This window comes from Eurosta solidaginis, chromosome 4, assembly GCF_040869045.1.
Source record: "Eurosta solidaginis isolate ZX-2024a chromosome 4, ASM4086904v1, whole genome shotgun sequence".
Classification (NCBI taxonomy): domain Eukaryota; kingdom Metazoa; phylum Arthropoda; class Insecta; order Diptera; family Tephritidae; genus Eurosta; species Eurosta solidaginis.
The window spans coordinates 236,955,939-236,983,695 of NC_090322.1; the positions used below are offsets into that span (position 1 = coordinate 236,955,939).

General features: G+C 36.4%; 1 protein-coding gene across 1 annotated transcript in view; it reads left to right on the forward strand.

Annotated features, from left to right (window-relative positions):
• Positions 1-27,757, forward strand: part of LOC137251100 (cytokine receptor-like) — a 72,823-nt gene that overhangs the window by 17,356 nt on the left and 27,710 nt on the right. The window contains exon 2 of the mRNA XM_067785089.1: positions 11,765-11,847. Coding sequence (XP_067641190.1) covers positions 11,765-11,847 — 83 coding nt within the window. The remainder of the gene's footprint in view (positions 1-11,764; positions 11,848-27,757) is intronic.

Sequence of the window (27,757 nt, forward strand, 5' to 3'; positions counted from 1 at the left end):
GCTTCTTGACGAGTTGAATGCGCGAAATTAATTGGCGTCATTCGAAGTGACGTTTATGAAGGTAACCCTCATGGTGAGTGATTGGTGTGGTCAAAAAAATTGACGTGGTTAATATTTAATGATTGATGTTATGGTCACTCAACACTTATCATAAGGGTTGCCTTACATCATCCCCCTTTGGAAAAGAAGAATTGGCCAAATTCTTCTGTCCCAAACGTGATGTATTTTATCTTAATAAAAGTTTAAGACTGTTAAACTAAATTTAAATCTACATCTATGTTTAGATCTAAATTAAAAATGAAATTCTAAAGTCTAATTCTAAAGTAGGACTTAAATTTAATTTTTATAATTAAAAACAATTTTTTTGTGTTTTAATTCTACTGTATGAATTAAGTTCTTAATTTTTAATGATTGTTTAAATTTATTTGATTTCATTGTCTTTTTTTCAGGTTTGGAAGAAAAACATTTTATTTCTAATTTAACAATAGAGATTAACTTTAAATAATCTTGAATTTAAAAATTTAATTTAATTAATTTTTCTTATTCTATTTTTATGTACTATTTTTTTCTTTTTCGTTTCGTCATCAATTAACGTGACGTTTACGCCGTCAATACCTATTACGGTATACGGACCAATATAGATACTACTATGCTTGTCGCGGGGTTCTTTTTCAAGCAATACCTTGTCAAATACCTTGACAGATATTGGTTGTGAACTTTTGTTATATCCGGTTTGATTTTTTAATTTGTGTTCTGTAACTGTTTTATTCGCTATTTCGTGAGTTTTTTGAAAACGAAATTTAACTTCTTTCGAATAGTTTGCTATGTTATAAATCGGGTCTATTTTATCGGTTTGCAGTTCTTTTGGTAAGTTAGCTGCTTTGCCAAATACTAATTCATATGGTGAGAATTTATTATCGAATACTGTGTTTGTTGTTGTGTTATGAAGAAAAGTGAAATATTTCAAGTAGACATCCCAGTCGGAAAAATTGGGATTTAGAAAAGATCTTAAATATTCATTGAAAACTCTGTGATTTCGCTCTACTGTGCCAAGAGTTTCATGATGGTACGCTGTGGAAAATTTATGTTCTATTTTTAATAGTTTTGTTAACTCTGAAAAAATTTCATTTTTGTATTCGGTACCTAAATCAGTTTTAATCGTCTTCATAATGCCATATATTAGTATGAAATTTTCAAAGATAGCTGATGCGACCGTTTTTGCACTTTTGTCAGGTATCGCAATCGTTACTAAGTATTTGCTGAGATCGCATATAATGGTGACAGCGAACTTGTTACCATTATCGGATTGAGGTAGAGGTCCTATAGTGTCAATGACAACAATGTCGAATGGCTTACATGGTGTTTCGGTTAGGACTAAATTTTCTTTTGTTTTTGGCTTAACCTTATTCAAAAGACATTTTTCGCAGTTTTTAACAAATTTCGCTATATCGCGCGTCATGCCTTTCCAATAATATTTGGTTCTGAGTTTTGCATAAACTTTTTTGCTACCGAAATGTCCTCCTAAAATTGGGTCGGTATGGTAAGTTGTTATTAATTGTTGTTTTTTGTCTTCGTCTGTCACAGTTTCTACGGGTTCGGTTAGGACGATTTCTAAATGTTTTAAAATTTTATTCCCAGTGGTTTTCAGATCTGATATCGAAAAATATTTAAAAAGATTATCATTTTTTTGCAATTCAATTATATTAATATTGCGCTTGCCAGCTTCTTTTTGTAGCTTCAAAAGTAATTCATCTAAATGTATTATTTTGTTAGCACACGCAACCTTAATTAACTCAATCTTTTTGTGTTTTAAATGCGCATTTAATTCAAAATTCGTAATTTTACCACTTTTATCATAATTTATTTGTGATTTTACTCTGGGTATTTTCTTTGAAAATTTGTTTGAAAAATTATCATAAACTTGTAATTTTATGTTTTCTTTTACTTTTTCTTCTTTGAGTATTTCTTGTTGCATTAATTGTTCTTGTTTTGTCTGTGATCTTGTCTGTACTGCTAAAATTGATGTTCCTGAATTTTTTATTTCTTCTATTGTGATGCGAGAGAGTGCATCTGCTCCTACGTTCGTTTTACCTTTTATGTATTCAATAGTGAAGTTGTACTCTGCCAGTTCAAGTCTGATACGTGAAAGTTTTGAAGAGGGATCTTTCATATTGAACAAGTAAACTAATGGACGATGATCGGACTTGACTGTAAAGTGTGTGCCATATATGTATGGTCTGAACTGTTTTATTGCAAAAAATATAGCTAAAAGCTCTAACTCAATTATTGATTTCTTTTGTTCTGAATTATTAAATGATTTGGACGCGAAACAAATTGGTAAGTCAATGCCATCTTTATTTTGACTTAAAATGGCACCACAACCAATTTTTGAAGCGTCGACAGTAATTATAAATTCCTTTTTGAAGTCTGGGTATTGGAGAATTTGAGGAGAAATTAAGGATTTTCGAAGTTTTTCAAATGCTATATCACATGATTGATCCCATTTAAATTCCACTCTTTTCCTGCTAAGTTTATTTAAAGGTGCTGCTATGGAAGCAAAATTTGGTATAAACCTTCTGTAATAATTGGCGAATGCCACGAATCGTCTTACTGCATCTTTATCGGAAGGTTTCGGATATTTCTTTATTGCAATTATTTTGGAATCGTCTGGAAGTAGACCTTTTGACGAACATTTGTGTCCTAGGAAAGTGACTTCTGAACGCATGAAGTTGCATTTTTCGGGATTTAGACGCAAATTAAATTTTTTGCATGTTTGAAAGACTTGTTCTAAATTTTTAAGATGGTGAGCTTCGCTGCACCCAATGACTATAAGATCATCGACATATAAAAAGGCTTGGTTTGGAGAAATTCCTGAAAAGGCAATTGACATCATTCTTGAGAATGAATTCGGAGCTACGTTTAAGCCGAATGGTAAAACTTTCCATCGAAAAGCACCGCGATCAGTGCTGAATGAAGTGATGTCTCTAGAATCTTTATTTAATGGGATTTGGTGAAAACCTGAATACAGATCCAATGTAGAAAAATATTTGGCTCTGCCTAGATTATCAAGAATATCGTCTATTCGTGCATGTGGGAATTTGTCTGCTATCAATTTTTTGTTTACGGCTCTAAAGTCAACACACATCCTGTAGGATTTCTGTCCATTTGGGTTTTTCTTTGGCACAAGTATCAATGGACTATTATAGTTGGAATAGCTGTGTTCTATAAGATCGTTTTGCAATAAATTATCAACTTGTTTATTAATTTCCTCTCTCTGACAATATGGTAAACGGTAGTTTTTTATGTAAACAGGATTTGTATCTGTCAATCGTAATTTCTGTTCATAAAAGTTGTTAAGTGTCATACGATCGGTCTTTAGTGCAAAAATATCATCATATTTTAGACATAAATCGAGAAGTTTTGGTTTGGCATAGTTCGGCATTTGTTTTTCTAAAATTGATTTTAATTCCTCTGACCTTTTCGAATCTTTTGAAAGATCATTGATTTTATACACGTTATAGTTGGTGATTTCATCCGTAAGTATGTTACAATTTCTTACGTATTTTACCTCGTCGGTGACGTTTAATACCTTTATTATCGGATTGTTGGTGTCAACAATACACTTTGCGGTGAACACACCACTACAAATTTCCTGTGCGTCTATGAAAACTGGATGTTTAGATTTTTTCAGCTTAAATAAGCGATAAACTTCGCATCTAGGAGGAATTATCAATGTATTATCGGTTGTATTATGTAAAATTGAAATTTTATGAATATTTTTGCCAATGCCAATTGTTATGCTCTCGTTTGCATAGTCTATAATGCAATTGTATTTTTTCAAAAAGTCTTTGCCTAAAATACCATCTGACGGTATGTTGAATTTGTCATCTACTACATTTAAAGTATGTGGAATTGAAAAATTTGAATAAAAAAGTTCTGTTTTAATGGTACCCAATGTTGAAACTGTATCTGTCGTAACACCCGTTATATTTATAATATTGTTGTTATTTATAGAAACATTTTGTTTTAAACTTGAAAGTTTTATAATTGATATATCAGCCTGTGTATCTACTAAGAAAGTGCATGTTTTAAAAGAGTCAATACAATTCAGTTCGATAAAATCTGAGTAGTTCAGGTTTAAACAATAAATTGATTTATTTTGAAAAACGTTATTTAATTCAGATTCTGGTCCCCCAGTGTTCGCTCCTGAGGGCCGTTGGCGTTTAAAGTGCGTACACTAGCGTTATTTGTAGTATTTGAACGTCGATTGTTGTTGTTACTGTTGTTATTGCTGTTGTTTCTGTTTACGGGCCTGCTATTGTTATTTCGAAAATTACCATTATTTCGCGAGCCATAATTATTGTTGTTATTATGCCTATAATTGCTATTGTTGTTTCTGTTAAAATTGTTGTTGTACCTCGAAAAGTTGTTCCTATTATATTGATTTGACCTGAAGTTACCTCGAAAACTATTATTTTGCCTGTTATAACGTGATCTAAACGCTAGTACCTGCCTTTCACTTGTTTGGTTATTTTGTTCTACGATCATTTTCGCAACTACATCCTTAGAATCAGTAAACGTAGTTGACGCTAAAATTGATTTTACTAGGTCTGAGCGAGTGTTAAGCCGACAAACGTTGACGGTTTGTTCGACTGCCATTTCGTGCGCTTTTTCCTGAGTCATTCCTTCTATAACTAATGATCGTTCTAAAGCATCGGAAAGTTCCTCAACACGTTTAGCGAATTCAGTATGATTGTTATTAAAAACTTTTAACGATGCGATTTTTCCTGCAACAACTTTTGAGTTGTCAGGTTTTATTCTACCTTTTAATGCATCTTTTATTTGTTGAATTGTTGTTACTTCATTTGGAATTGCCTCACGCGCTTTCCCTTCTAACTTGGATTTTATAAACGAAATGAAAGTATTTGTCAAATTTTCTTCCATCAAATCTTCTATCAAAACTATTTTATCTATAAAGGATGCAAGTGAAAGCGGATCGCCGCTGTAGTTTTCTCTAATTATGGATGCACACATAGTAATAAAAGTTTTCTTTTGCTCTGAAGTCGCCATTGTTGGTTGTTCTTCGCTAATTGTGTCTAAATTATTATTGTGGAGTGAATTGGAAAATCCAGGGAAATCCTCAAGAAAAGATACGTGACTTTTTTTAATAATACTAGCTTTGTAAGCTGAAGTTGTCGATGCGTCAGATAATTCTTCCTCAGTGTCAAAATCCGAACTTGATTCGCTTTCTTGTATTAATTCAGAAAGATCTTTGGGTATTTTTATATTGCAGTTAATTCTAGAAAAACATTTAGTGAGTTGTTCTCTGCACTTTGACAAACTTTCGATTATTGAACTAGGCTTATCTCGATTTTCAAAATATGAATTTACTTGTATTATGATTTGGTTATAGCTTTTAATTAAAGCATCTTCATATTCTATTGATTTTTTCGCTGAGATAGATCGGTTATTTAAAACTCGTTTAGTAACTTTAGTGAAATTAGAGCGTAAATTTTTGAAATTGGAATCAAAATCTGACATTTGACAACTGACATCTGAAAACTTTATTACATTTATTGAAAATGTTTACCTCCGTGGCAGAAAAAAAAATGTTTCATAAAAAAATTCGGAAAAATGTTAAGATTAACGCTGTAGGCACTGTTTATACAAGAATGAATTTGAAACTATTCATTCGCTCAGTAATTGTGGTTTGTAATTTAAAAAAAATTTTTTTTTTGTTTAAAAATCAGAGAATATTCGAAATATTCAATATCGATGAGTTAATTGGTAAATCGTAAAGATTCGCATATTCGAAAGGCACTGTATTTAAGACTTATTTTGTAAATGCAAGTGAATGTTGAAATATTTTATCCGCACTGTATTCGTTTAATAATGCAAGGAGAAAAAAAAACTGTTGGGATATTTGAAAGACACTGTATATAATACACAGTTTGAAAAGAGTCGCAAATGTAAGATATGTTGAAATATTTGGAATACACTGTATTCGTGTGATGCTTCGAAGGAATTGTTAACTATTTGAATGGCACTGTATTTGTTGCAAAAAAAAATATGTAAATGTTTAGACATCTATGATGCTTAATTTCCGAAGAAATAATTGGAAAAAGAGAAAAGTAAGCTTCCACCGATAAAAATAAATTTTCACCATTACTCTGATTGACTGTAACCCGTATATGTTGATATTTAAAGTCAATGAGAATTTTCCAAAATTGATTAGGTTTGAATAACTATCGCAAAATTTTGGCGAAAAGATTTGATATTTTTGGTATTATACATATAAAATTGATGTATAATTTGCGTTTCAAAAAGGTTTTAAAAAATGTATAAATTTGAAAAAATATTTTTTCCGATTGTATTTATTACGAAGCAGTGTTCGCATTTAAAATAAAAAAATTCCAGTTCCATATTAATGTTCGAAAAAGAAAGAATATAGTAATATATGCGTGATAATATGCATGTGATGGCCGTATATTTGAAATTATATTTAATGTGCATTCGAATTTTTGGCGATATTTGAATGTTTATATGTTTATATTTCAATATAATTGTTTTATGTATGTAAGTAATTTGAAAAATTCAATTTCTTAATTTAATTAGTTTAACATGTTATTGTCTTTAAAGTAGAAAAAGTATGTTGCTACATGCGTAGTAAACAAATGTTTAAGAAAAGTATGTTTATAATCAAAAGTGTCAAATTGTGTTGCTACATGCGTAGTAAACAAATGTTTAAGAAAAGTATGTTTATAATCAAAAGTGTCAAATTGTGTTGCTACATGCGAAGGCTACATGTGTATTACGAAAAATTGTTGCTAAGTTTATAGTATACATGTATATATATTGAGAAAGCCAAACTACCTACGTATGTACAAAGTTAAAATTTTATATACGTATATTTTAAGGTACTGTACCGCCCTTTTTTCTGCTTTGCTTGCTGCCTTTGCTTGTATACTGCTGAAATTTGTTGTTGTTGTCTTCCTTTGCTGCCGTTACCCACTGATGCTTTTTCTGCTTCTCTGCCTCTCATTCTTGCTTCTGTCTTTTTGCTTCTTTTGCTTTCTCGAATTTTTGTGGATGAGTAAATGGCTTGGGGTTATATTTAACCGCTATTAACGGTGCTCTGTAAAGGCGTCACTGGTGGTTGTGTTTTTAATATCACCGTTATGGCATGGTACAGCCGATTAAAAATTAAATTTTTGTTCATATATACATATGTGTATGTATGTATGTTCCAGCCCATCACAACTTTCTAACACTTCTTTATATTTTCAAAAATGTATATATGTATATTTTCTTTTATATGTATTTTAAATGTAAATTTTTGGGTAAAAGTCCACTTTTCGTTGTAGTTTTGGTTTTTTTTTTTGAAATTTTATAATTTTTGTAGTGTTTGAAATTTTAAGATGATTTTTTTTTTGTAGTCTTTTTGTAATTTATAATGTTTTTGTAGTCTTTTTATGATTCTATGCTACTTCATGTAATTTTTGCAAAGTTTTTCTTTGTCTTTTATATTATTTTACGTATTTTTGCATTAGCACAACCACCACGCACTTTTTTCGTCCATAACCCCACGCACATATATATATATTTTTTTTAAAACCTTAAATTGATTTTGTACTGCAGGGAATTTTCTTCTTCCCCGGAGCCATCTTTTGCCGCAGGCATGGCCACGGTCGCCATGTAAGACGACCATCGTCACGGTCGCCATGTAAGATGACCATCGTGGTCATCTTTATTCTTGCGTCGTAGTTGACGCAGGTTATCGCCCAAACGCTTTAACGCAACTTAAGTAAGGCACACAATACTAATTGCGTAGACTTCTCGCACATACACTGCTTCTAATACCAAAACAAGAAACTGATGAACTTTACTTTTTAAATATAGTCTTTTTAAAATTTATTTGTTGAATATAAAAATGTTCACAAACTTAGAAAATTTAATATATATGTATATATATATATATGTGAGCTGCTGGAAACTTTTGCTTCTTGACGAGTTGAATGCGCGAAATTAATTGGCGTCATTCGAAGTGACGTTTATGAAGGTAACCCTCATGGTGAGTGATTGGTGTGGTCAAAAAAATTGACGTGGTTAATATTTAATGATTGATGTTATGGTCACTCAACACTTATCATAAGGGTTGCCTTACAATGCTTAAGATACTTCCACATTAGCCTGCTATCTGAACAATTGATATCAATATTATTCTCCATGTATTTAATCTTTTTAAATTTGATTAGTTTTTTGTAGTACTTCGCGACCATGTTATATTCGGTATAGTCACCCGTTGCTCTAGCTTGTGAGTGCAACCGGTATTTTAGTTTATTCGATTCTGTCAATTCTTGGTCATACCATTTATTTCTTAACTTTACCGTACTGTTTTTTTCAAACGTTAGTACTCCCATACAATCTAGTAAACAAGTATTTATATAGTTGACCATGTCGTTGACATTCATGCTTCTTATTAAACTGTGATCGCAATTCCTCAGTAGAGTCGTCAAGTTATCGGCCGAATAATTCTCCCAGGATGTTGATGAAATGACTCTTCGTAACGGGTTTGAATTACTTACTTTTATAGCAAATGAAATAGTTTCGTGATCGGATATTCTGTGGTCTTCAAGATTTACACAAGACAGTATATCAGCGTTTGCATATAATAAATCTATTTTTGTTTGAGAAGCTTTCGCGACTCTTGTATTGAAATTTATTTTTTGTTTCATAGCGCTACGTGCACAAATTTCATTCAGTTTGTAGCTACTCGAAGAGTTAATATTTAAGTTTATATTGAAATCTCCAACTAGAAGGGAATTCGTACCTGATTCTAATACTTCTGATAAAATACTCTCTACGTGATTTAAAAATTCACTGTCACTAGAACTTGGGGAATGGTACAACACACCTATTTGCCACTTAATGTCCACTTGCTTTAATTTTACTATAGCACACCATACATTTCTATCAATTGATCGATTAAACTTGACTTTGTACTTCATTTCCTTTTTCAGTAATAAAACGACCCCTCCCGTATGTCTACTATGAGAGTCGCAGCGAATTAATGTATACGGTGCAATATTAATATTATATAAGATCATTTTGTACTTTTTTAATGAATTTAGTTGTTCTCTGCATCACTCCTATTTTATTAGCAACTTTTTTAATTGTATAATTTATATGATCTTCAAATTTGAGTTTATTATCAATTATTATTCCTAAGTATTTTATACTGTTAACTCTTTGTATGATTTCATCATTTATTTTTAGCTCGGCTATATCCTCCTCATTGATATTCCTCCTTGTTATTATCATATATTTAGTTTTATTTATGTTTAGTTTCAGTCTATTACCACACAACCATTTATACAAGTTATTTAGCTCATGTTGAATTTTGGCAAGTGCAGTATTAATATTATTTTCACTTATCATAATTAATGCATCATCCGCAAAAAGTCTAATTTCACATCCTTCGATAGCATTGACTATGTCATTTATGTATATAAGAAATAATATAGGTGCCAATACTGAGCCTTGAGGTAACCCTATGGGTACCTCTAATTCATCCGACGTCACAGCATTTATAACTGTTTCTGCTTTCCCTGCTTCAAATAGTTGCGGAACCATTTAAGTTCAATATCAGTTATGCCAATCCGTTGCATTTTTTTTATTAATATCTCTCTATCCACCGTTTCAAAAGCTCTTTTGAGGTCAAGGAAAACTGAAACCACTACTTTTTTGTTGTTTAGCTCTTCTTTCCAATCAGATATCACCAAGTTCAGCGCTGTCTCACAGGAATGTTTTTTCCTAAATCCTGACTGTTGGTAGACTAGTATATTATTTACTTCAAGATGATTCACCAACTGATTCTTAACAACGACTTCGAGAATTTTAGCATCACTTGGAACAGTATTTATGGGTCTAAGTTCTTCAGGTTGCATTGTCTTTTTAACTTTTTCCACAGTTATTATTGTTGACGTTTTCGACATTTCAGGTACCACACCATCTTCTAAGCTGTTATTGATTATTTGAGCATAGAAATATCCGGTATACGATATACAATCTTTTAGTACACCTTCGGATAGCAGTTTTCTTCCACCTATTTTATATTTAAAGTCTGTTAGGATATTAATTACATCATCGGTGGTAATTTCAGCAAACTTTAATTTTGAATGGACTTGTGTATCCTCTAGTGCTAATTTACAGGTTTCGATGTTATTATTAATTTCAATCACACTGTTTATAAAAAATCTATTTAGAACATTCGCCAGATCGCTTTCGTTTTCAACCAGTATGCCATCCAGTATCACCTTTTTTATCCCTTCGTTATCTTTAGTTTGGTTAACCGTTTGTTTGAGGAATTTCCACATTTCTTTAGCATTATATTCATTCAAAATGATTTTATTCTCCATATACTTTATTTTTTTTAATTTGACTACTTTTTTGTATGACCTATTTATATTTTTATATTCATCCCACTCTCCAGTTTGCAACGCACGCGTGTACATATTGTATTTATATTTATTCATTTGTGCCAATTCTCTGTCATACCATTTATTCATTAACTTGATATGCAACACAATATGTAACTCTGAAATGGTGGATCGCATTTATAACATATGTATGTGAACTAGCGACAAATAGAACACGTTAGATCAATAACTTCTTAAAATTTTTAAAAATAGTTGAATAGTTACATACAAGGCTATTGTCTGAAAGAATTTTTTTTTCAGTCACTGATCGTAAAATGAAAAAAGTACGAATTTTCGATACGTGATCATATAAAGCAATACGAGCAACCTAACCAAGCCTAAAGACTACTCACTGGAGGAAGCTACAGGTCTGCCAAAATACTGCCCTCAGAACCGCCACGGCTTGTCTTCTTGTGCCCCCAGAACATAATCTACACAATGAGGCGAGAATACTCCCCATTAGGGAGAGAAATCAAAATGCTAACCAAACAGTTTCTGTTGAATACCCAGAAACCTGGGCATCCCAACATACATCTGATTGATGAGCCTGCACCGCCCCGAGGCTTAAGGAGTCATCTCCGTAAGCATTATAAGGAAATACTGTATCTGAGAACACAGCCGTATGAAGCTAAAAACTCCTCAGTGAACTCCACAAACAGGCGTCGGAGCCAACGCCTCTAACACCCCTCTCGTTATGGTCCACCCCTGCTGAAACTGCAAGTTTCCTTGGACTCCCGTTAGAGGACATTGACCTATTGAATGGAGCGAAGCACTGCTACAACGAATTATGAATGAAACAAGTTAAACAAACCACGTGAGTTTATTGAAACAAAGTTTATTTTCAAGATTATTGTTCCACTTTTGCACCTCAGTTTATATGGCGAAAGTTGTTATTGTTTAAATCGAATTTAAATTGATCAACTCTCGATAGACACTTCGAGGGTTTTCGCCGGATATAGATCCGTTACACCTTATTTCGTTGAGGAACTTGAGGACGCCAGAGCCTCGCCTGCAAAATATGTTTATGATACATTCATATATGTAACAGGGTTCTCCTCGCGTAGGTAAGGTTGACAATTGGGTTGCGGAAGCGTAAAGCTATAAAGCTTTGCATTGCGCTTAGAACCCCCCTAAAATGTTGTACTTGGAACTGAAATCTGACAACATATTAACTTATTAATTGATACTTAAATAAAATTATGTATGATAGTTCCATAAGCAAACATGAATAAATAAACAAAAAATAATTCTTGTTTTAAAATAATTAATATAAAATATGCTTATAGTTTCAGATGCCTCCTGCTCGCTGTTTTTTATTGTCTCTATACAAAATGTCTGGTTTTCAATATATATGCACAATCACCAGGTGGTAAGTAAATTAAAATATCAAGTATAGTGTTAAAGATATATCCTGTAATAGTTAAAACAAGTAAAGGTATGTAAGTTCGGGTGTAACTGAACATTATATTCTCAGCGTGAGCTTCAATTGCACATTTCATTTCAGATAAATTACTTTTCTACATAACACGTGGCACCGCCCGTTTAAAAAAAATGTCTCCCCATTTCCTCTTACAATAAAACTTGATAAGTGAAATATCATTGATTCAAAACAAATTTTTGTTAAGTTATAGCTTATTATTCTAGTCTACGACCCTTTTAAACTGTTTAATATCTAAGCTGTGGTCTTTAACCGATCCCGTCCATTTTTACCAGAAATATTTTCTACTATAGGGAAAATTTGTGTACCCAATTTTATTACAATCCGTTAATTTTTCTTCGAGTTATGGCTCCCGGCGGTGCCACGCCCATTTTCTAAAATTTGAAGTTTTTCCTATTTATTGTTATAAATCCACTTAGGAAATGAAATACCATTGATATAAAGCTATGCAAAGATATAGCTTATTATTTTCGTCTGCGACCCTTTTAAAAATCTTGTATATAAAAGTGGACGTGGTCCTTAACCGATTTCGTTAATTTTTCTTCAAAGAATTCCTAGTAGTACCCTCACTAGGGTAGGCACCATGCCATTGGTGTGAGGGCTTAGCCGATCTCCATAGCGCCCGACTATGAGGCGGAGCTGTTTAGGACTGGCATCTACGCCGTTTCGCGTCATCGGAGGGCGGCGGGATGTCGGTGACCAAGAACTGCCAACCCCCTAATCCAGGGTGTTATGCGGACCGTGCCTATTGGACGATTTGCAGCCAGGGGATAAATTCGGCTGTATTCGAACGGAGCCTTCCCGATACCGGGCCACCTCGGGAAGTATTGATGGCCTTACCATCGTAAGGGGCGCTGCCGTGGCTAACGGTTATTTCCCCGTATATATTACTGGATCGCTGAGCCCGCCTTGTCGGGCATGTGGTCGTACGACCAAGATGAACGACTCATTACCAAATCGCAATAAGGAGGATGATAATAGGAGGACTGAGTCGTAAGCCAGGGACGACGAATACGCATTAAGCGATGCGTCGGACTCGGTGAGCGAGAGCAGTGCTGATTAAATGAACTCCGTGTTGGAAAAGCACACAAATTAAAACTGAGTAGAAGAGTGGAGAAGGGTACGGAGCAGAAGAAGTAAAAGAGCTCTCTCGCAGTACCGTGCAGCACTAAGAATTTTCCAACGCCTGGGAGCAGTGGTCGACCCAACAGAAGTGGAGATCGAGCGCTTGGAATGGGCCCATGAGACGGTAGAGGTAGGTCGAAGGCAGTTCAAAAGGTTTGCTGCTAGAAACCCTCGGTTCTGCAACTGGTACGAGGAGGAAGAAGCGTCGAATGGCAGAATGAAGAGACAACGTTCGGCGGAAGGCGACAAGCCTGCTTTCAAGAGGCAGAAAGCACCCAGTCCCAGAGCCGCGAGGCAGGGTAGTCGCATAGACAAGACAAGTAGGCCCAAAGCTGTAAGACAGATGGCCCCAATAGCGAGGTAGCAACTACCTCGAAATCTGCGAATCAAAGGGAAGTTCCAACTATGGAAGTAGGAGATAAGCCAAAGGGAGATAACGGTAAGACTCCGGCTTTCTCGTAGGTGCTAAAGGGAGTTAAAACTAAAGGGAGTTAACACTAAGACTCTGACTTTTCCCGAGAAGATGAGTGATGTGGAAAAGCAGTCACTGGCTGTGGCGCTGGTTGATCGTAGCAGTCCTTTCGGACAGATGACTACTGAAAGGTGGAGATCTGTAGAAAGGGAACTTATTAGCTTAATGCTTAAGATGATGTGGGAACAACCAAGTAAGCCCCTTCCAAACTTTGATTCGGGGGGATGGTATAATGGTGTGAAGGTGATAGCGTGCGACAACATCGCGAGCTTGCGGTGGCTGGAGGAAGTGGTTTCAAACCTCCAAAGGCAAGGCACGAACGCGCGGTTTGAGGTGGTGGATAAAGCGCAAATCCCCACGGTACCAAAAGTTAAGGTATGGATACTATGCGTGATGTAGTCGGAGGATACACTGCGACTTCTGCAGAATCAGAATCCGAACATACCGACACAGGATTGGAAGGTACTTACTGTATCTCGGCCTACGGAGGAAGGTCAGTTCTACATCTTCAAAATATACAAGCAGGCGGAGGATATATTGTACACGCAGCTTGGAAAAATGTCCTTTTGTACAGGCAAAATTTATATGCGACTCAGGAAAAGAAGTCCCGAGGATAAAAATCCTAACACGCTGGAAGTGGGCGAAGTCGAAAAGGAACTCAAAAGCCTAAGGGAAAAAAGACAGGCGGAGGTAGCCGACGTCACCACGAAGGTGTTAGAAGCGGACCAACAGCCAGATAGTGCTGCGAGTCGCACAGAGGAACCCCGGCGCAACAGTTACAAGAGGCTGAAGGGGGCTTCGAACACTCTAAACCAAAAGGGCAAGGGGAGGGCGACGACGTCACGACGAAGGTGCTGGAGGGGGACAAACAGCCCAATGGTGCTGCGAGTCCTACAGATAAACCTCCAACACAGTACAGTGGCGTCGAGCGAACTCCTAACCCTTGAGGAGGGTTCGTTTGACGTGGCGCTGATCCAGGAGCCGTGGCTTTCATCGGGAGGAAAGGTTTCTGGACTTAGTGCGCGCGGATTTGGCGTTTACTATGCGCAAACGGAAGGACGGGTGCGAACTGTAGTAATGGTAAGGAAACAGCTGCATTCATATATGCTGGCTAATTACACTACTGAGGACCTCGTAGTGGTGGCCGTTGAGCAAAGGAATAAGCAGGCACTTCTCCTGGCATCCTGCTACATGGCCCATGCTGCGGAGGTTCCACCGATGGAGTGCAAGAGGCTAGTACAGGACGAAGGGCGCAAAGGGCGGTTGGTCATAGGCGCGGATGCAAATGCGCACCACAATGTGGGGGGAGGATCAGATACGAACGAGAGAGGCGAATCTCTATTTTTAGGGAAATGTCCCTACATACATTGGTCCAACATCCAGCAATGTTTTGGATATTACACTGAGCTCCGAACGTGATATATCAAGGTATGATTGGATGGTTCTCGATAGACCATCCTTCTCCGACCATGCGTATATCAGCTTCAGCATCCCCCTAAAGAGAGTAGAGAAGGGAGGAACCTTTAGAAAACCTAGGTCAACAAACTGGACTAAATTCCAGAAACAGGTAGAAACGAAACTGGGACAACCCAAAGAGGTTGCCGATGTGGAAGAACTGGAGGAGTCTAATGAATTCCTAACTAGGACGCTTATGACTGCGTATAACAAAGCTTGCCCTCTAAGAAGATTCAGAGGAAAAGAAAAGCCGCCATGGTGGAGCAATGAGCTGAGTCTTCTAAGAAGACAGGTAAAAGAAATGTTTAAGCTAGCAAAGACCGCGGAAAGCGATGCGTGTCGGGACGAGTACAGGGATCTACTGAGCGTAGAATTTCCAGGGCGAAGAGAATCTCATGGAAAAGTTTCTGTACGTACATAGAGTGCTCCAGCGAAACAGCACGGTTGAGAAAAGTCCTAGCAAAGGGATATATAGTCCAGGGACTAATAAAGAAAGAGAACGGGGAATGGTCGCGTAATAGTGAGGAACCCCTTGAGGTGCTTCTCGATACACATTTCCCATCTGGAGATGGTTTAGAAGAGCCAGCAGACAGCACTCGCACTTAGATCACGGAGCGGGTAGTGCCGGGCTTGGTGACCGATACCAAGATCGAGTGTGCAGTGAAGACGTTTTCTAAGTTTAAATTGCCGGGTCCAGATGGTATATTCCCGGCCATGCTACAAGTCTCAAGTAGGGCGGTCGTGGAATGGCTTAAAATAATATTCGATGGGTGCATAAGACTGACTCATGTACCGCACTCTTGGAGAACTGCTCGTGTAGCTTTCTTACCAAAGGCGGGAAAGATCGGTCACGTGTATGCCAAAGATTATAGACCCATTAGCTTAACATCATTTCTGCTCAAAACCTTTGAGAGGCTGATAGATGTGTACATAAAGTTCAACATGCGTACACCAAAGCCAAGTGGGTAGACACCGCATTGCATTGGGTGGTAATAGCGTAGAGAAAGCCCTGGAATAGAAGGAATATGCTCTAGGAATCTTCTTAGACATTGCTAGGGCTTTCAATAATGTCTCTAAATGGGCTATTATGGATGGTCTTAATTACATTAAAGTACATCCAGCCTTAACCAGATGGATCGGCTGCAAGTTAAATTGCAGGAAGATTACATCACAATGGGGATTGTACGAGGCCACGAAATCAGTGGACAGGGGAACGCCACAGGGAGGGAAGCTTTAACCTCTGCTGTGGACGCTGGTCATCAACTAACTGCTCAGGAGATTTGATGAGGGACCCGTAAAACTTACGGCTTACGCGGATGACGTTGCAATTGTCATAAGTGGAAAGTGCCCTTCAACGATTAGCTCTTTGATGGATCGGGCGCTTCGGGATATTCATACCTGCGCATCAAATGTCGGGTTGAAAGTCAACGCGGATAAAACGGATATGGTCTTGTTTACAAAGAGGTACAAGGTCCCAAATTGGATCAAGCCTAAGTTAGGAGGGGTGACCCTACAGGAGAAACCTTGCACACGGTATCTAGGAATCATCCTAGACAGTAAGCTGTCATGGAAGCTCAACGTTGAGGCTTCAACGGCACTTTATGCATGTAAAAGAATGCTGGGGTGTACGTGGGGCTTATCGCCCTCTCTTTCTCATTGGGTTTTTACAGCGATTGTAAGCCCTATCCTATACTATGGAGTTATTGTTTGGTGGAAAGCCACACAAAAAGCAACCTACCCTAAAAAAATTAGAGGGGTATGCAGATTATCAATGCTTAGCATTACGGAAGCCCTGAAAACAACCCCGACAGCTGCACTGTATGCAATTCTGCACATTCCACCTGTAGACCTGGTAGCAAAGAACATAGCGTTAACAACTACAACCAGGCTCGGTGCCTCGGGGCAGCTTGAGCGCCGACCATACAGCCATAGTAGTATAGCGGCATCAATCACAAGACGAACAGACTACCTGATTCCCTATCTGCGCTTCGAGGGCGATCTTAAGGCCGCAATAGAGTGGGCGGTTGTCGCAAGTGTGCTCAAATGGCGGACGGGGCGATACATGTGTACACAGATGGTTCCAAAGTACTGGAAGGAGTAGGGTCTGCGGTATACTGTGCTGATCCGGAAATAAACAGATCCTACAGGCCGGATTACTGTAGCGTTTTTCAAGCGGAAATAGTAGCCGTAGCCAAAGCAGTAGAAACCCTGGCAGAAAATAGCCTAAGCTGCAATCGTGTTAACTTTTATATTGACAGTCAAGCAGCAATTAAGGCAATAATCTCGCATACCACAGCATCTGAATGCGTGTTAGAGTGTAAGCAGTCCCTGGAGAGAATCGGGACAGGGAGAAGCATACATCTATATTGGGTCCCAGGGCACATGGGAATAGATGGGAATGAAAAAGCGGATGAATTAGCTAAAAAGGGCGCATCCCTTGAAGTTTGCTCCGTATACGTCCCAATTAGACTGGGCGAAATTAAGCGAAGGCGAGAGGTGCACATGATCGACCAAATAGGAAAGGCGTGGGTTCAAGCGCGGGGCTGTAATGTGTCGAAGATTTTGTGCAGGTCTTACAACCTTAAACTAACAAATTTGCTTCTATCATTAAAAAGAGAGGACTGTAGACTCATGACGGGTATTCTGACTGGATACTGCCTTCTGGCGTCACATGCCTTTAAATTAGGCTTGGTCAGTGATAGCAGATGTAGGAAGTGCGGGCTGGAGGAGGAAACGATCGATCACGTTCTGTGCTCTTGCCCTGCGCTTGCTAGGCTAAGACTCCAGCTATTAGGAGTGATACAGCTGTCAGATCTAGAAGCAGCAAGCGGCTTAAATCCTAGGAAGCTTCTAGTATTTGCCAAGAGGACGGAGTTGTTTTATAACATAGGTCCTGGTTTTTGATAGTGGTTTTCAGTTTGGTCGTTAAAACAAACTTCTGGTAACTCTACGGACTTATTCAGTCTATGTGAGGTCCTCATGGACCGGCCAGTTCAACCTAACCTATTCCTTATAGTAAAGGCAACCTCTCTGCCGAATTTTGTTACGATAAGTTTAACGATTTTTGATTTATGATTAATAATATTTGTAAAATTGATTTTATCACAAGTAGGCGGTGCCACGCCCATTTTAAAATGTTTTTCAAATCTTCATCAAAAGTCTCAATATCAGTCCACACGTCAAATTTCAACATACTAGGTGTATTATTTACTAAATAATCATATTTTTTGTGTTTTCCAAAATGTTATATATATAAAAAGTGGGCTTGGTTATCATCCGATTTCGGTCATTTTCAATACCAATCTGTTCTCGGTCCAGATAAGCTCGTGTACCAAATTCGGTGAAGATATCTCAATATTTACTCAAATTGTCGTGCTAACGGACGGACGGACGGACATGGCTCAATCAAATTTTTTTTCGATACTGGTGATTTTGATATATGTCTATATCTATCTCGATTCCTTTATACCTGTACAACCAACCGTTATCCAATCATAGTTAATATACTCTGTGTGCAAAGCACGCTTAGTAGTCATGTAAAAAGTCATGAAAAAAACCTTAAAAATCAAAGTTGAAAAAAGTAAAAAAAATGAAGTTTCGCAGGCTCGAAAATTATTTTTTTGGATGTGCGTAGTGAAACTTTTTTTCCTGAGCCCAAATCCTAACGAAAAATCGATGGCGCGATATCGGTTAACTTTCGTCCATACAAATCGACCCACCCTAATGGACGCATTCAGTCTATGAGAGGTGGTCAATAACGACGGCCAGTTCAACCTTACCTAAGGACATATTTAAAAGAAAATCCATTCTCCCTGTTAGCCTTATTTTACAGGTAGGTATGGGAATGGAGGAGAAGAAAGACTTCAATTGTAGGAATTCTCAATGCATGATTCAATCACAAAAGTTTTGCTCGGCTGAAAAATTTTTTGATAATTGCAGCTATTTTGCTCCCAAATCGAATTGACATCCGTGAACTGTGTTGTTACTTTGCGAGAAATATTAATAGTAGTACTAGGAAGCATCAGTTTACAAATACCCGATAAGTACTGAACTGCATAATTACTTAGACCAATTTTTTAAATTTTATGATGAATTTATTAACTATGCCATGATCTATTAGTGTGGCTGAACATGCGTAATTTTATGAAAAAAGTTAGACATTAAGAAATCGTGCACTTTCGTAAACCTCGACTAGTAAATCGAATCACGTAAAAATGTAATTAGTAAATAACGGAGATGCCATAACGAAATGTACCCATTGAGCGTGTTAACTTATTCATTCCGTATGTACGAAATATTCGTCTGCATTTAAGAATTTGTGAGTCGTTTTATATTTGGAATATTCGGACCTCGTGTGGTAGTATCAAACGAACGTGTTGCGAATATTCCCTATTAAAGGTTTATCCAATTAAGTAAGTAAGTAACGGTTTATCCGGAACACTTCCAAAAATACTTACACGGAAAAGAGCTTTCCGAAATTTCAGAATAAAAAGGTGAATACTCCCTGTATTGCAGGACCACACAAAAGTTTAACTCTTCTGTCAAAGTCAAGGCCGAAATATAAATTTCTAAGACAATAAACCATTTATTTTAATTTTATTTTTTGTCAGTTCATTGCGGCGGCTGGGTAGAGTATCACCCCATGTCAGCTGCCAGTTCGAAATCGTCCTATCTCAAAATATTTTTCAAAAATTCCCGTTTTAGGATTTGTCACAAAAACGCCCTATATCTTTGGTTGAAGAACGCCGTATCTCATAATGCTTTCCACTAACTCCCTTTTATGTCAAAATGCATTGAACTTATGCTCAGATAGGGAGTCTTTGAAACAAAATTTGAGATAGTGTATTTTTGAATAAAATTCTGGACGTACGGCATTCTTTAAACAATTCCTGCACGAATTTCACGAAATATTTATTAGAAAATGAATTATTTCCCCCAAAACCTCTTGGCGTTTACAAATTTATTATCGATACTAACATACTACTATTAAAAGTACTTTTTTACTACAATTTTCGCTGAAGGGGATTGAATTTTTCCTTACTTCGTAAAAGCAACCCGATCAGATTTTTAAATTTAGGAGTGTAAAAGCCAAAGCGAATTCAGTACCAGGTGTTGTTATCCCATCAGCTGAATGCTTCTTCTTGATAATTTTTCATACAAAGCCTTGTACAACAAAATGTCAGTTAATCGCAATCTATGAAAATTTTCTTTTGACTTGACATTCATCTGCACGGCGAATTGATTGAATTCGCTTTGCTACCACCTGGTATATATTCGCCTTGGTAAAAGTTCTGTCATCATTTGAGAATAAACCTCTGGTAATTGAATCAATCATTCTCAATCAAGGCGAATTCATACCTGATACTGAATTCCCCTTGTTCTCAATGCTTCAAATATTCCCAAAAAAGTCAAATCACTGCAAATTTCCTGTAAATATGACAGAAAAAACCAAACAAAAGAAAAAATAACAAAACAAAAATTACATAAAAAAATATTTGCAGTTTAGTTAATTTTTGTTTGTTTTGTTTTGCGAACGTCAAGCTGTGAAGTTGTGTTTTGATTTCTACTGTGCCTTATTTTGTCTTAAATCAATAAATTTGTTTGTTTAAATAATTATTGTGCTAAAAATAAGTGTAAACACGTTGTGTACTGCATTCAGCAATTTAAAGTTCTGCTTTTCTTTACTAAAATAAATTGTATCTTAAAAATAATTGATAAAGTGTGTATACCCATACATACATTCATATTTGCCGAGTCACTTTGCATATTTGTTGTTGAATTTGATTGGCATTTATTTATTTTCAGTTTTCAATTGTTATTTGCTCGTGCACATTTACATCTTTTTTTTTTTTCACTGCCACAGCTGTTTGCATTGGGTGTTGTTAAGCGTCAGTTAATAGCGATCTTAAACTGCTCATACAGTGATCTTCAAACTGCTCAAACAGTGATTTTCTTACTGTGATCTCCAAACTATTTTCACTGCCTCCGTCTGTTTAATCAATTTTACTTTAACTTATAATGTCTTGCAATTTTGTTAACTGCCAATTGAAAGGTGATACCGAGCGTTTCGGGTCGTGCTGGCTTTGTGATGAACTTGCTCATATGAAATGCGCTAGTTTGACAGCAAGGGTGTGTGATGCGATCAACGATAACAAGGGTGTGCGTTGGTCGTGCTTGAAATGCAGATCCACGGAAGTGGATCTTTTTAAGCTTTTCAAACATACCCGAAACGCATTCTCCGAAATCGGTAAGGAACTTTCTACATTAGGGGATAAATTCAAGTATTATGAAAACTTGTTTAAAACTTTCAAATGTATTACCGATTCAGCTTCTAATGCTAACAGCAACAGTCGTGACAGCAAACGAAAACGAACTGATGTCTCGGCTGGCGTACTGACCTTAGACCCCGTTCAAAACATCCAGAACCCAATCGTTCCTACACCCAGCACGATAGAATTAATAAACTTAGCATCTCCAAGTCCTCTTACAGTAGAGCCTTCAACATCAAAGGCACCTCCAACAAAACTAGCAGCTAGAAAAAATATTGAACCTGCAAACCGTTCTCAGGCGACTGAGCCTGGAACTAGGAAGTTGGTTGTAGTCCCTCCTAAAAAATCAATATTCGTGTCAAGATTCGAGAGGGATACTACCGAGGAGGATCTGAAATCGTATATCTTCTCAAAAAGGAAAACCCATGACGTAACAATTCGGAAATTTAATTTTAGTTATGAAAGAAACGTATCTTCCTTTAGATTAGATGTACCTATTGACCATTTTGACACTATCTTGAGTAACGATTTTTGGCCCTCTGGGGCACTTGTGCGGGAATTTGAATATAGGCGGAATAAGAGTGTTCCAAACTTAGCAAAGATCCCTGTTAATAACACTGAGTCAAAAAACTGAACGAAAAATCTGCTTTAGATATACTTTACCAAAATGTTAGAGGCTTAAAGACCAAGTTAACAGAACTGTTTTTAAAATCATTTAACTCAAGCTACGATATAATTGCTTTAACCGAAACCTGGCTGAAACCTCACGTTTTTAACTCAGAGATCCTCTGTAATGACTACCAAATATATCGAAATGACCGCCTGAACAGGGTTGGAGGTGGAGTTCTGCTTGCTGAACACTCTTCAATACCATCTGAAGAGATTTGCGTAACCGCCACCGATACAACTGAGTTCTTGTGCATACGCACACAACTAGCAAATATCCACATTTATTTGGCCATCTGTTATATCCCGCCATCTTCTGAACTGTCCGTTTATATGCATCACATTTCCTTGCTAAGAACTGTTAATTCGATGCTAAAGCCTTCCGATTCCATTATTGTCTTGGGTGACTTCAATATGCCACACATATCATGGTGCATCTCTGACTTTAATATCGTACCAGTTTCGTCAAAGTCTTCCAACAATGAATTTCTAGACGGAATGTCGGAGCTGTGCCTTCAACAAATCAACATCCAATCGAATAAATTCGGAAGAGTGTTAGATTTAGCCTTTGTGGATGATGAATCTAAATATTCCATTAGTCGACGCGAACCCATTATTGAACCTGAAGATGCTTACCACCCTTCCCTCAAAATAGTTTACGAAGTTGTAAATTATGCTTGTAATAGCGGAAATAAACGATACAACTCCAGTTATCGCTTCGACTTTGCGAAGGCCAATTTTAAAAACTTAAATCGTGATCTATCTCGAATAGTGTGGCCAATATTTAATGCCGATGTGGACCAAAGCGTTTCTCACTTTTACAATACCATTTGCTGTCTTTTTGAAAAATACGTACCTAAGCGGATTTGTGTACATTCCGATACAAGCCAAGTATGGTTCACTACAGAGCTGAAAATTTTAAAGAATAAAAAGTCTCGATCTTTCAAGTTGTTCAAAAAGACGGGGTTACATAACCATTACTTACAGTACTCGATTCTACGCTGCAAGTATTTTCAATTGAACAAAAAGTGTTACAAAGCTTATCTTTGTAAAATGAAAAGAAATATAACTTGCAACCCGAAGGCATTTTACGGATTCTTAAACTCTAAACGCAGGGTGAAAGGGTTTCCATCATCCCTGAAATTCCAAGATAATATTTCCAGTGATGATCAAGAGATCGCCGACTTCTTTGCGGAATTTTTCAAATCAAATTACTCTATTGAGACCAACGTTTCACCTAATGAATACCCATACCATATTAATTCATGTTATTCAATCAGAGCTCCATTTATATCTTCAGAAGATGTATTATCTTATTTAAAAACTTTAAAAGTATCATATTCATACGGCCCCGACAGGATCCCGACACACTTTCTTAAAAAATGTGCTGGAAACATCTATCAGCCGCTAACAGATTTATTTAATTTATCTTTAATTTATGGCGTTTTCCCAACAATATGGAAGGAATCTTTTCTTATTCCGCTTCATAAAAATGGAAGCAGGTCTTCAATAGAAAACTACCGGGCATAGCAAAGTTATCCGCTATCCCAAAGTTATTTGAAGCTATTGTTACCCACCACCTAACATTCTCTATTTCCCCCATAATTGCAAGCTCGCAGCATGGGTTCTGTAAGGGCAAATCACCTATCACCAATTTACTAGAATTTACCACCCACGTTTCTAATGGATTTAGAAAAGGCCTTCACACTGATGTAATTTACACCGATTTCAGTAAAGCTTTCGACAAAGTATCACACCCATTACTTATTCATAAGCTCAGTCAACTCGGGTTTCAACCCCGTCTTATATGTTGGATTTCTTCGTATCTTGGTTATCGTACGCAAAAAGTAATCTTTAAAAATACACTTTCTGGGGTCATCAATGTTTCTTGTGGTGTTCCTCAGGGCAGCCATCTTGGTCCGATTCTGTTCTTGTTGGTCATAAACGATATATCTGGTACAATTAAATACTCAAAAATCTTGATGTACGCAGACGATGTAAAACTTTTCAAATCATGTGCCTCGGTTGAGGAACATTCCTTGCTTCAAATGGATTTAAATCACTTGGTTACCTGGTGCAGTGTAAATTATATGCCGCTCAATCTCAAAAAATGTAAATTCATGTGTTTTTCTCGGAGAGTTTCGCCACCAGCTTCATATACAATTAACAACTATAGTCTAGAAACTGTAAATAATTTTATTGACATGGGAGTCATGATGGATTCCAAACTTAGTTTCAATCTTCATATTAATGCTACAGTGAATAAAGGCAAAGGTGTTTTTGCATTTGTTAAACGGTGGTCAAAAGAATTTAACGACCCTTACATAACTAAAGCACTTTTTACAACATTAGTTAGGCCAATATTAGAATACGGCTCGATAATTTGGAATCCGCGTTATCAAGTCCATGCAGACAGTCTCGAATCAATACAAAAACAATTTTTACTATTTGCCTTAAGAAATTTCCAATGGGACTCTTTAACTAATCTTCCACCTTATACTAATCGATTAAAGCTTATCAATCTTCCAACTCTTGCTAGTCGAAGAGAAATGCTTGGTGTAATATTTATGACAAAACTTTTAAATAGATCAATTTCGAGCCCATTCCTTCTGAATGAAGTGAACTTTTGCGTTCCCTCTCGGACATCGAGACACTTCAAACCTCTTCTGCTGAAAAAATGTAGAACGAATTTCTAACAAAATGAACCTTTTCGGCGTTTATGCCAAGATTATAACTATCACTCAAACACATTTGATAGCTCGGACTCCCTTTTTTCTATAAAAAAGATTGTTCTCACCTCTCTAAATTAATGTATAATACGTTTGCTTCTGTTCTCTTTAAGTATTACGCTTGGCTGATGAAATTTCTTCTGTAGCTGAGCAGTCTCAGATCGTGACGCTTGACAAACCGCTGCCCATCAAAGACTCGGCAAAACAAAAAAAATATAAAAAAATAAAAAAGTTATTATATATATATATAAATCGATCGCGTGAACAGGATTAGCCTGGTTTCATTGGGCCACTTGAGGGCAGCGCGCTGCCACAACGTCCATTAAATAAAAAAAAAAAAAAAACCGTCTTACGGTATTCACACTACATGGTAACTTTAGGTCGTCTAAAATTTCGACAGCTGACATTAAGGAATGAGTCTTCGAATATTTAATAATTTGGCGTATGGTAGTCGTTGACAATTAATGTATTTTTTCCGGTTTATTTTAATAATTAATCTCGTTTCGTATCATGTAGGCCTAACAATCAACAGTTTAATCCAATTCTTTCTTTCTTTTTAATAATAGTTTTCATAATTTTGCATTTTTCGTGAGTAGAGTGCACACCCATTGTAAAGGTTTACAAGTATGATATTTAGCAGCACGCACACACACAGCCACGGTCACCTGATCAAAATGCTTCTTCTTGTTCGGTTTTTTGTGGATGCTATTTGGCACTGTTGTACTTCTTAGGTCCAAAAAAAAGTGTAGTAGCTGCTAACGAAAACTGCGTAAAAACTTTATTGTAAAATTACAAAGAAATGCCCTTATTCGAATTCTTTTACTCATCCCGGTGTGATATAAAAAATGTATAAACCCTCAAATTAAAACGAATTTGGTTCTAAAGTTGAATACCGTGTTTTTAATAAACTCGCAAGTTCATGCAACTTAGATTTGTTTGGTATAAGTTTAAAATAGTGTATATATATAGTTTTCTCGTCGATAACTGATTTGCTCTTGTGAAGAAGCATACCCCTTTTTTACCTCAAAATATTTCGTGCGAAATAGTAGTTATCCCGATACAGCCACCGCCACCATATTCGGCCGGTGCCACCATCTACAACCGCATCATCGCCAACATCAACGCAGCAGCCGCAGCCACAACAGCCCCCCCCCCCCCCCCCCCCCCCTAAACTGAAACTGTTATTCCTTTTATAATATAATTCCTAGCAAAACTATTAATTTTGGACTTTAAATATATTTGGATCAAGATAAAAATTATTTTCGGATTTTTATTTTTTGAGTCCGGTAGAACTAGTTAAACTCGGACTTTAAAAAAAAAGTCCGGAAGTAAAAGTTAAATCCGGACTTTTATTTTTTAAGGCCAAAATAAAAGTCCCGCTTGATAACAAAGAAACGGCTTTTTTTGGCCTTAAAAAATAAGTCTGGATGTACCTTTTATTTCCAGACTATTATTTTTAAAAGTCCGAGTTTAACTAGTTCTATCTAACTCAAAAAATAAAATTACAGATTTTACTTTTCTATGTGGACTTTTATGGAAAAAGTTCGAAAAATAAAAAGGATGCATGATTCGACATGATATTACTATAGGGATACCTGGGAACTCAAACATTTTCACCTAGGACAAATTTTTACCAGGACTTTTTCGACTCCGAAAAAACAATAATAATTCATAATAATTCATATCATTTCATATCTCTTTCCAAATTTTTGGACAGGTTATTCCAGTCAACCTCGGTTTCAAACTGTTTTTAGCGGAGAACTTTTCAACGGGTAGAAGAACTTAGCACCCGTGTTTGTATTCTTAATGCTGGAATAACTACGCGTCCTCAGATACCCCAATCGAAGGCTTTTGTATAATTTTCTGTAGGAGCCATATAGGTGCATTTTACATTTTCATACTAAATTCGTTCAAAAAAATTTACCATCACAGCAACCCATATCTGATATTCCGGTCCTTTTTTTGTTTCCCTGCGTCGCTTTCGACGAAGCAACCCCGGTAATTTTGACACTTCGTTCAGTGTCAAACTCATGTTCCACGCAGGTTCCACTGGGTTCCACGCTAGTTTGACACTGACCGAAGTGTCAAACAGCAGTGTGTTGAAAGAGAAAGGAATTGTTTCCTTCTCAAACATATCATACTTGTAAACCTGTACAATGTGAACACCTTGCATTATGGATAAGTACACGTGTGTTGGCTTCTTTCTGACAGGCACTCGCTTAAGTTAGCATAACGGAAAAATCTGGGTTGCCATTGTTGTTTCGGTTGAAAACGGTCAATTAGGGTTCTGTGCAGGGACGTAAAAGATTGAAACGGGGTTTATGTAGTCACATAATTTTTTTTTAATTTATTTAATTTTTTTCATGGCGAAAATTGTTCAGTTCAGAGTTATTGATTTTCATTGAAAATTTAATTTATTAAATGAGGTTACTCCTCTAAGTGTAAAAAGAATAGAAAACGTAGAGTTGTTCAAATTATTGTGAAAATTTTTTTAAACACTACAACAAAGTATATCGGTAAAATATTTTCTATGATTTCTGAATTTCTGTACCCAAGTTCATTATATTTGTGTAATACAATAATATGGTAACAGCATTTTTAAATGAAAAAACAACAATGTTACACGTGTGGAACTTTATATTTTGTTAAGTTTTTCTTGACTTTTTTGACTCTAATTTACATAAATTTTGCTATGTCCGTATGTTTCCGCATTGTTGGAGGCTAAAAGTCTTCTATATGGTGGAAATATATGCAGCTATTTCATCTGTAAATACTACAAAGTTTTACTAACTATCAAATGCAACTCAGCTTAAAGTACTCGTACGTACCAAAAATGCAACTCTAGACCTGAGATTTGCATCAGGTGAGCGAGGCTGTTTGTAATTTTGACGTTTATCGCTTAGTTGACACACTTGGTATTGTACACTATGACACCTTGTCCCACTAAAGGTTATAGTAAAATTTCTTTGTCTATTCCGGCAAATACGTATATAATAAATAAATAGTTCAAAATTAATTATTATTACAAAAAATGTATTACAATGTTACACGTGTGGAACTTTATATTTTGTTAAGTTTTTCTTGACTTTTTTGACTCTAATTTACATAAATTTTGCTATGTCCGT